This window comes from Cyprinus carpio, chromosome A6 (genome assembly GCF_018340385.1).
Source record: "Cyprinus carpio isolate SPL01 chromosome A6, ASM1834038v1, whole genome shotgun sequence".
NCBI classification, from domain to species: domain Eukaryota; kingdom Metazoa; phylum Chordata; class Actinopteri; order Cypriniformes; family Cyprinidae; genus Cyprinus; species Cyprinus carpio.
This window is the reverse complement of record NC_056577.1, coordinates 19,168,792-19,179,970: the sequence shown is the minus strand read 5'-3', so window position 1 is coordinate 19,179,970 and position 11,179 is coordinate 19,168,792. Positions and strand designations below refer to the sequence as shown.

At 37.0% G+C, this 11,179-nt stretch overlaps 1 protein-coding gene across 6 annotated transcripts in view; it reads left to right on the top strand.

Moving 5' to 3' along the window:
- The first annotated feature begins 1,155 nt into the window (after nucleotides 1-1,155).
- evi5b (ecotropic viral integration site 5b) overlaps nucleotides 1,156-11,179 on the top strand; it is a 62,112-nt gene continuing 52,088 nt past the window's right edge. For 2 of the 6 annotated variants that reach the window (XM_042758267.1, XM_042758266.1), the window contains exon 1: nucleotides 1,158-1,265. In XM_042758267.1, the coding sequence (XP_042614201.1) occupies nucleotides 1,263-1,265 (3 nt within the window). In that variant the 5' untranslated portion in view covers nucleotides 1,158-1,262. Of the gene's footprint in view, nucleotides 1,266-1,908; nucleotides 2,158-11,179 lie in introns of those variants that run through there. The other 4 variants (XM_042758271.1, XM_042758273.1, XM_042758272.1 and 1 more) reach the window with 4 other exon arrangements.

Here is an 11,179-nt window from a genome sequence, read left to right as displayed (position 1 = left end):
GCGACACCTGCTCTTTTGGATGTATAACGGCAAATATGAGCTAAAATGTGTTTGTATGTGTATGAGCAATGCAATCTCAAAAAAGTTATAGCCTATCGCTTTGTTCCAAGAAACACTGGCGTTATGTCATAACATGCAGCTGTCTATCTTAAAGCCTATGTTATAGCCTATCGCTTTGTTTTTTTGTAAAAAAAGGGGGCCTAAAACATTTATTTTAACCAGTTTTGTTTGTAAGATGTATTGTTGGGAAGGAAGTCTTGATGTCTATTTTTTTTTTTTTGTATTTTTATTTTTTTTTTTTTTTTGTTATTTGTTTTTTTAGTCTTGATGTTTATTTTGTTATTTTTTGCTTTTTCTGAGTATTTGCTGAAGGTAACTGAATATTTGTTTGTATTTTATTTAGAATACAATATCTGCATAATTGGATGTGTGATTTATTTTTATTTAGGCTACTTATTTTTTACATTATCTACATAATTAATGGCTGTTTTAAATAAGGTGTTCTTAAATTTGTTGGTACTTTGCATGTGTTTTAAGCCAAAGGAAGGTTGACTGCCTGAAACACTGAAAAATAAAATATTTTTGTGATGATGCCATTTTGAGTAGTGTGCAGGATTTCTGTATTTATAGATAATATTTACTGTATGAACTTTATCCACTAGGACAGCAATCAAGCTCTTATTTTGTTAAGTTATGGAAACGTCTGAAAAAAAATTAATTGATTTTTTTACTTATTTAAAATTATTTAGAAATATTATTTAAATATAATTTCCCCAACTATTATTTCCACCACATGATGTTATTAAACACATAAACGTTTTCAAATGTGAGGGAAGTGTGTTGGAACTACATAAACAATGGTCATTATGAGATCTGGAGCAATTCTGCTTTTGTAATCTCAGCAGAATTCTTCTTAATATTTAATATCTCCTTAATTTTCTTTTTGGAAGTTCAGACACACCTTCAAAAGAGAAGACATTAACCTCATTACATGGAGAAAGTAATTCTCTTTTTTTTGTGTGTCCTAAAATATGTTTCACGTAAAGCGATTCTAATAGGCTGGACTGCTGCGTCAGTGAAGCATTGTTGGAGAGAGAAAGGTGTGTCCTACATCAGAAAGAAATGAGATTAACGTCAGCACAACCAAGCAAAACCAGAAAGGTTAGTTTCTGTGCGACATCTTTCACCGGTGTACACAAACTGTCCGTGTATTAACTAACTTCCAAGAGAAATCTACATTTTGCAGATGGCCTAGCCATCTAATGGTGAGTTTATTCAATTATCAGGCCTATTCTTTTCACAAGGGCCCTTTTTTTTTTAAAGAGAATATGATAGCAAGGACAATCTCACTGTAGGATGTAAATAAAAACAGTGAAAGAATATGATTATAGCTATGAAATACACTGGGGAAAACATTACAGCTGTGAAATATTGATTTGAAACTATGGCTTTAAACACAAAGAAATGATGTAGAATTGCTTTGAAATCACTCATCTGTTGTTGACAGCTAATTAGTATTTAAGTTATTCGAGCTGTGTTGCTTATGGCCCTGTGCTGTGAAGAGCAAATAGATGGGCTCATTGTTATGTGAATGACTTGAAGACGATGAAATAACTACATTCTGTTTATTATGTTTTCCCATATTGAATAGTTGCCTTCTGTTTATATATTACAGCTGTACATTTAGTCACTGAAGATGCACAGTGAAAAAAAAAAAACGTAGAAGTGGACCCTGAAATTGTTTTATTAGTTTTATACGTTTTTAAATGCATTGCTTTATATTAATTTTGTCGGCACTCGTTGGCAAGCGCGTGTGTGTTTACATGTACCATTTACAGCAGAGGGTAGTAGAGAGCTGATGAGCCATGCAGGCGGCGCATTTGTACGCATGCGCAGTTCTGTCCAGCGCAGCCGCAGCGTCTTCAGATGGCACGAGCGACTGCTGGAGGAGCTGCAGCAACTGCCCTGCTGTCTGCGCTCTCAGGCTTTATACATTCAGCCTCTCTATGGACTGGACTGTTGAAATCTCGCCCCGGTGTGAAAACTGACCGCTGACGTCGGGCCTGAACCCTGTGTGCTCGAGGTTGTGCAACTTCACCTCGCTCCATGGAAAGTTAATATTTAGCTAAAACCCCTGGAATCGAAAAAGACTTCAAGGTAAACAGTTTGAGACCGTTTTAATCTAGTATGTGTGTGTATGTGCCTGTTGCAGCAGGGAGGTGAATGCCAACCGTTGTTTGTTGTCGTTGTTTATATAGTTGTCCATTTAGTTATTCAGACTCATTTCATCTCGCTGCTTGTCAGCTACTAAAACACCGTTTAAATACTAAAATATGGTTTAACAGTTGTCAGTTTTGAAACTCTTAAAACAGTCCCAGTATTACAAGTTGAGGTCTATCCGTTAGCCAGCCCTGCTAACTGCATTAGCCAGAGTCTCAGACATCTCATTAAAACACGGCTAACACAAGTCCGCACGTATGCGTAACATATTAAATTCTGAAAGTTATATTGACATAGTCTGCCATATGTTGTCAATTTAGCATTTGCACATTAATGTTTACGGCAAATCATGCAAACATATTGTACGACTGATGTTGTGGGCTACCGGCTGGGTTGTTTGCCAACAGATATTTAAACGCCAGTGGATTTGCTGTCTTATTTTTAGCGTTATTATTTTGAGTTTTGAATAACCGGTCCATATTTGTGGGCATATACGACTGTCTCTGGTCATTAGAGGTTAATGCACGTGCATGTGGTCACAACATTGTCAGGGATCACAGTGCCACGTCTAGATGTCTAGGGTGGGGTGAGACTCAGCATGCATTGATCAAGGGAAACTAGAGGAGTGCCACGATAAACAACAACAAAGACATTAATTCGTTATGTTTTTATACTTTTGCACAAAACATTCTTCTAGAATTTTGATGATCTGATTCATCATGGGAGTATTTCTATTGCGTGCACCCAGTTTAATATGGTGCGGGGGTCTCCAAACTCAGTCCTGGAGGGCCGATGTCCTGCAGAGTTTAGCTCCAACTTGCCTCAAGACACCTTCCTGGAAGTTTATGGTATGCCTAGTAAGACCTTAATTAGCTGGTTCAGGTGTATTTAATTAGGGTTGGGGTTAAACTCTGCAGGACACCAGCCCTCCAGGACTGAGTTTGGAGACCCCTGATATGGTGGTTTATTTGCTTTTATCTTATATTACTTAGTGCCTGAATTGTTTTGGAGATTTTGAGCAGGTTACGAGTGAGTCCTAGGACAAAACATTATACCTATACTTGACATTTCATGGTTTGACAGAAAATCGCAAATATATATATATAAATAAATATATAAATACAAATCTGTTGGTGACATATGAAAAAGGACATTAAGGATGAGGGGTGAGTTGAATTTACCTGATTAAAAAACATGCAAAGTGTTTGTTTCAGAAGTTTAAAGGGGTCATTGGATGCTAGATGCACTTTTACAAGTAGTTTGAACTGAAATGTGTGTTGGTAGTGTGTGTACACAACCACCCTATAATGACAAAAATCCACCCAGTGTTATTTTTTAATCTACTAAGATCTTATTCTTATTCTCAAATCGAGTCGATCTCAGATGCCTGTATTTGTGGCATCACACAGACAGGGCCCTCCCACGATAATTTGATTGACAGTGTCGTTTCAGCACAGACTGGACTGGTGTCTTAACCCATAGACTCTTAAAAAACGTAGTGTCCGTGATGTCACCCGTAGGTTTCCGAAGAGCGTTTCTGAAGCCTAAAGTAGGCGGAGCTGACCGTCGCCATCTTGGCAGCGCGTCACTGCACTTGCCTCCCTTTTGCAGCCAGTCTCTAGTGGCCAGTTGACGAATTACAGTTTACGTCACTTCCATGTTGGCCTCACGAGAGAGAGTGGGAGGTTGCTGCTTGGTCTTACCTTACACCCGCCCTGAGTAAGCTATCATCAGTCCGCCATTGTTTCGATGCCGGAGCAGATGTAGACAAGAATGACTCCTAAGCGATTGAGGTGTTTGGTTGTTGGATGTAATAATGAACATAGCAGTCGTCATTTACTCCCAACATTTGAGCCACTGAAGACACAGTGGATTATGTTTTTTTTTGTGAAGGGAATGTGCCCCCGATCTACCTAAATGCGTCTATCTTCTATATTTGTGGTCCAGCTTCACAGAAAAACTGAGTAAAAGGTTTTTTTAATGAATCTTTGGAAATCGCCTTTCTTAATAATGTGCTGATTAGCAAGTTTCACGATGAATGCAGGTAAAGTAAAGTCTCTCATAGAGCGGCTCGGAAGAGAGGGGCGGGGTCAGCAGAGCTCATTAACATTTAAGGGAAAATGCTCCCAAACGGCTTGCTCTGAAAAGAGCTTTTTTTTGACATGATAATGACATGACATGATAGGGTCTTTTCGTTAAGACCCTAAAGAATCATATCAACTTGTGGAAAATGGGCATCCGATGACCCCTTTAATAAAATACAGAGATGATACATGTGTTAGCATTCTAGTCATCATCTCAGTGCAAATGTTTGTGGAAAAGCTGTTTTAAAACTGTCAGGCAAATATGTTTTATCAGACATTTAAAGAATTGTCAAAGGGCTGGTTAAAACATTTTAGATTTTTTGTTTTAGACATTTTGGATGGCATATGTAGGCCTACTCTTGTAATAATCTGTTGTGCTATAGACGGGGGTAGTGGCCTATTTAATTTTTGACAGAAATGAAAATGAGGCTGTGAGGGATAGAAGTATAGTGCATTCAATGGTTTGTACTGTTGTGTAACAAGATACCAATTGTTCTGCTAATGAAACATCTTGCAGAAAATAATGTTCAGTAGACAAAAAGTCCATAGAACAGTTTTAAAAGTTGTGAGTTGGTGAAAATTATGTTTAACTAGTATAGAGTATGTGTCGTTGTAAAGCCTGTAAGCCTATTCCTCACAGCCTGTTTTCATTCAGGTTAAATTCAATATGATATCTAACCTGAATGAGCTTTATTAAATGTCATCATTAAAGGTCCATTTTGACTAAAAATTAGATGTTACTATTTGTTAATGAAATGTAAACATAAGGGCCATGCAGAGTGGTGCATTCAGAATATAGTGCCAAAGTCGATCAATGGCTTTGGGAAAAATGCCAACTACTTCAATATTTCTCCCTTCCATTTGGTGTGATATCCTTGGTGTTCACATTTTCAAGGGTGACAAGATTTCTAGTCCAGGAAGTTCATACGGGAGAAAACACTTCCTCCACTTCAGATACTTTACTTTCACGTTTATCCTTTAACCCCATCAAGGTCACTAGAACCACTGGATTTTCAAACTCTGGCTTTGCCGTGATTCTCCTCTTATGCACCTTAGTCGCACGCTATCCGAAAGGTGCGCAGATGCGCTCTCTTCGTAAAAGCACTGAGATGAGGTGATTTCAGAATGAGGAAACACAACAAACTAACAAAACACTTTAAAGACAGACACCCAGATCAAATGGAAGAGTTCAAGCAGGTAAGTTTTACAGTGTTTCCCAAACATTGGCAAAAAAAGGAGGCAAAAGCATGCACATCAATCTAAACCAAAAAACAAGCAGAAAAATATTAGAATGTAAAGTCGGCCACACCAAAGCTCCAAAGGTATCAAAAATTTATACCTTTATAATTTAAAGGTAGCATAAATTTTTGATACCTTTGGAGCTTTGGTGTTGCCAACTTTACATTCTAATATTTTCCCAAACATTGGGAAATATCAAAACTGAACACAAAAAAAAGGTTGTCATGAGGTATGTTTGCCAATCATATGATAAGATTTCCTTGATTTGTCAGGCTGATTATCTTAAATGTGACAGCTAAATGCTTCTGACAGTCTTCTAAATCAGAACTTGTCTGTGTTTTTGTGGGAAGGCTAATGCTGGATGTTGACTGACTTGAAGGGGGACGGGTGTGATTTTGAGGGCAGATGAGTTTGTGGTGGCTTGTTGGTGTAAAGTTTGGCTCTGTCACTTGAGATTATAACCAAAGTCTTGAGACCAAATGACTTGCCTCTTCTTGCCTTTAGAATACTTCTAGTCTGGTAGAGGAGCTGTTGCTTTGCTTTGATGTTATTTTTTCCCTATAACCCTAAAGCATCAGATATTGGGATCGTTCATTGTTCTTATTCACACGGTTGGTGCACTGCTCCATCTCACTTCATACAATTTGTCACATTGAATAGAGCAAGACCTAAACGGAGCATTTCTGCAGGGGATCTACTTCTAAATGGCATCCATGTGGCTTGGCCTAAACTTGTTCTTTTCTCTGTCCTTCCTTTCTCACACATGTGCCTGAGACAAACATCTTGATTCCATTTTACCTGAACAAATGGAACTTGTTTGCTTTGCAGGGCGGGCATTATAGCAGTTCCTTTTTTTTAAGGGTATCTTCTTGCCATCTCTGTGTGACTTAGAGAATTTCTAAACGATTGAGTCAGGCAGTTGTGCACAGACGTAAACAAACCTCCAAATTCCCTACCAGTAAAGTGCTGATTGGTGAAAGCGAGAAGAAAGATAGAATGTAACGAAAATAAATCTGCTTAGCATAGGGTTTTTTTTGTAGGATTTTTGGAAATATTCCTCGGTTGGTCTAACTCTGCTATGTCATGTCTTATGTTGCCAAAGACCTTTTCATTGTTCAGTATTCAGATGTATTGTTGCCGCTCTGTCATTGTCATCCCCTTTGACAAACAATGTGGAAAACTAGAACTGCAGTCTTGATTTACACATGCTGTTGAAGATCACTAGATAAGACTCCACCTGTGAGACGGGCCTATACAGAGGACATCATTAAACTTGAAGGCTTAAAACATCCCATTACAATAAGTCCCTAAAGTGCGGCTATAAATCAGTGCTTTAGTGTTGCATAATATGGGAGCAGACCATCTGGGCCACGTGAGAGGTCATCGACTATATGAAGTGTTCATCTGCTGTTTATGCAAGTGAATTTTGACGGAAGATTCTGGGTTAAATGGAACTTAATAGTTCTCACACAGAAAATTTCAGCAAAGGAAGTCAAAAGCAGAAATGTGACTTGCTTGAATTGTTCAGTAGAAATGTTTGTTACTTTAGTTGTGAAGTTGTCTAATTTTTCCTTTTGAGGTGGTGTGAATGTTTACTTATTTTTTATTTTTTTTTGTAATTTGGTTGAACTTCTGATTATGTGTTACAGACATAAGACCTAATTCACACCAAGGTTAATATTCAGTAAACGTTTTCATTTGAATCAACTGCTGTGTTTCTTAAGACTGACTTGTTTTCCATTGCACTTCGAATAATGCTGACTAACCCACCAACCAATAAGTTTCACATTTTTGGTCACACGTCCAGAGCTGCTTCTGTACAGAAAACTATGACTTGGTGGTACTCACAAACAGATTTTCATTCAGCATCTCTACTGTTTTCTTTTTCTCTCTGCATTGGTCTAAACTGACACATCGCATGCAAAAATCGGAGCATGGTATAAACTGTAGGGCTGGAAAATATGTCCAAAACATTATCTAAATAAAATTTTCCATTATCAGTCAGTATCAGTAATTATCATGATAAATGTCAAATCCTAATTTTTTTTTTTTACTACTCTTTATTGGCAGAACATTCAAAAATGCATTAAATAATGCATATATTTACCAAAATGTTCCTCTCTAGTTATTTTTTTTTCTAGCTGATACATCAAAGAGCATCAAAAGCACAAAACAGAATTTGAAAAGCTAGGACATCTTTTATTATGTTACTTTCACAAAGCCTGTTGCAGTTGTTGGATGGCAGTTTTATGAATCCATTGGTACACTGCACATTAAGCATTACCGTTATTCAGAATTATTACACATCCACGGTTTTTCCTGGCTCATAATGAGGCGGAGGTGGTATAATCCTGATCATGTGCACACATTGGGCCTCATTTGAAGCTCATTAGTCAATCGTTAACCTGTAAGATTAAAATGTATTTTATTTTATTTTTTTAGGCAGGGCTTTAGCTTTATATTCGCGAATATGTGAGGATTCAATCGTCGCATCATGCACCTGCAGCACGTCTGTTAAAGGAGAAAAACAAAAATTTTAAGTCTATAAAAGGAATAAAATAAAAACGGATCACAGAAAATATATAATAGGCTATAATTTAATTAACAGATTAACAAAAGGAAAAAGAAGTATAGGCAAGTATAGGCTACGCTTGTTTTTGTGACACCCTTAATGCATTTTCTGTATTTTCTTTATATCTTTATTTAATTAATAGAGAAACACGGTAAAATTGTGGTCATTCATACATACTCAGCCTCTCTTGTATTCAAATTAAGCGCAGTCCACTGCTGCACACGTGCCACAATATCGATACAATCTAATTCTTAATCTAATATACATTTATCCACTTATTATAAAGTGTGTTTCTAGAAAACAAAACATTTTCTTACAACCATATGCAAATTCTTCAGATAGAATACATCATGAAATTTAATTGCAGCAAGATAACAGGTGCATTAGAGCTAACATCAGCATCAAGCTAAGCATAGTAATTAGCTTAATGTTAAATACTACACTTCTACTCACATCTCACTTTAAACCACCATCGAATGTTTGTAATAACTTCTGAATGCAATCTAATGTAGATTTTGGTCATCTAATGTTGTTGAAACAAGTTATTTGTAGCCTTTTATACTCAGCTAATCGCTACACCAGCTTACACCATTTCTCAAGTAAAAAATCTTTATTGTTATGAAAATACCCCAAATCTCATGAAATTCGCATGCAAAACATATACTATAGTAACCATTTGTTAATTAGCTTCGTGTTTCATCTGTAGAAGCATTTCTCTTGGTTTATGTGCAGAACAGAACGCAGAAGGGATATGGAAGCTTGTCATCGGAAGAGACAGGCGGGATATGAACGCTTAATATGAGTGAGATATGAGCAGCGAATGAGCTTCTTATGAGTCACAACATCAATCGCGGAAGAGAAAACACAGACAGGCAGTGCTAGAAACAGCTAAAGCTCATCAGATCCCATAAGTCCGTGGAAAATGAAAATAAATTATGATTATGTGTAAAGAAATATCAAGTAAACGTGTAAAGATATCAGTAGGCTATTTCTCCAAATATGCTCACTTTTGGACTGAAGCCCCTAGTGGACGTTGTTCATTGAGCTTGCACGTGACTGCCTGCCTGAGTTTTGTCGACAAATAGAGGCGGCACAAAATTTGGCATCCAATTTTCACCCAGACTGCCTCATTAGAACTTGAATAAGTGTGAACTTAAGTTAAATCTATATTATTGGTTACTGGGGAAAAATGCTAAACCTCTTAGTAGGCTTCCAGTGTATTGTAACATAAACCAAGCCAACTGATTGAATTTGCCTGTTGTGAAATGCCTAAAGATCTCCCTTGTCTTACAGCGAAATTATTTTCCTTGTAGTGAACAGGTGTTGAAAATGATAAAGATCCATTTTTCAAAATAACCCCATGCCGTGTTTGTCGGTTGTTGTCTCAGTATAGCTTTGTCTATATTGATGTGTGTTGTTAGGGCAGCAGGTTGGCTCTCCTGTGGACTGTTTGGACAGCTGAAGCAGAATCTATAACAAACAGTGGAGGACACAGAGCTTAAGCTAGAGACATGACAGCCTCCTGCTTGCTTGCTTTAAAAAAATGAACAGTGAGTCAGACACACAGCTTTTGCTTCGCTCACAGAGGGGCAGCTTTGACTTGCACTGTGATGTTTTTCCTATTGCTTTAAAGGAATGGTTCACCCAAAAATCAAAACTATATTATTATTAATTCACCTTTGTCATCTATATGCTTTTATTCTTTTCCATGAAGCAGAAAAGGACTATATTTGAAGAATCTTCAAACAGCCTTTTTCTACACGTCTTCAAAAAGGACCAAAAACACTGGAGAACCTCCATAAAATCATTATACAATATCGTCAGACTTTAAAAAGACAAGCAACTCACAAATCTTTCCAAGATATGTAAATAGCCTTCTATAAATGATGTAAAACCTGACATAACACTCTGAGGCATCAGTCTCATTTGAATGTGACTGCAAATGCTTTGTCAGAGGGAAAGATTATCTGTGAATAACAGCGTGTTTTTTCGAACACAAAGTTATTGTAAAACTTCTAATGACAGAAAATAGTCCCAAAGCTATGTCGAAGACATTTTTCACTCTGTGTAGTGTGCTACATTAGCCGGGTCAGTGCAGGGTCATAGCACCAAAAATGGTGGTCATCTCTAGTCGCTGTTTCCTGTTTTGCTGTGCAACACAGGATCTGTGCCAGCATGCATGTCTGCCAGGTTTCTACCCAGCTTATCATAATGACAGCCTCTGTTATTGTTATGTGCTTTCTGTCTTTAATGAATACGCCCCTCTCTGGCTCTCACTCTAGCCAGTTAATGGGTTGCTGGAAAACATTGTGTTGACTTCAGCATGTTCAAAAGTCCTTGTAGTCTGTTTTTTTCCTTCTCCTGAACCTCCAGCAATGCGGATTGAAAGTGCATGCACATCATTTTCTTGTTCTCCTTCCAGGATGAGCCGAAGTCTGGCTGTCAGTGGCTTTTATTACCCCTTTCCACACATACAGTCTTTACTAGTAAATTACCAGTGAAAGATCATGTGTGAACAGGACCTTTTCAAAAATACCAGTAAATCAGTTCTGGGAATTAACCAGTGAGGGAATTTGTGACATTACCAGAAAATTACCGGTACAGTGCTTACTGGTAGGGATGTCTATTTTGTGATTACATTTTTTGAGTACTTGACAACACTTGAAAAACTACTGTTAAAGTAGTATTTGAAATGTATTTTATTTTATTCACAAACTTTACATATATTGTTAAAAAAGGTTTATGGACATTTCCTTCCTTTCCCCAAAACACAACTAAATGAATGTATAAATCGAATTACAGATGAAACACATGTGAAAAATCAATACTGAAAATTCCTTCATATTAATACTTTTGGCACTATTTTTACAGGTTTTTCTTAGTGTAATAAATGTTATAACATTTCGGCATAATTCTAACTTGAAACTTTGCATTTATAAAAAAAAATTCAATGATCAAAAAACAAAATCAAATTAATAATAACATTAAAAAAATGATTGCATTTTTACTAGTTGGCTACTCATTCTGTACTAATTACTCACACACTTCCTAGCTCTAAAGTTAA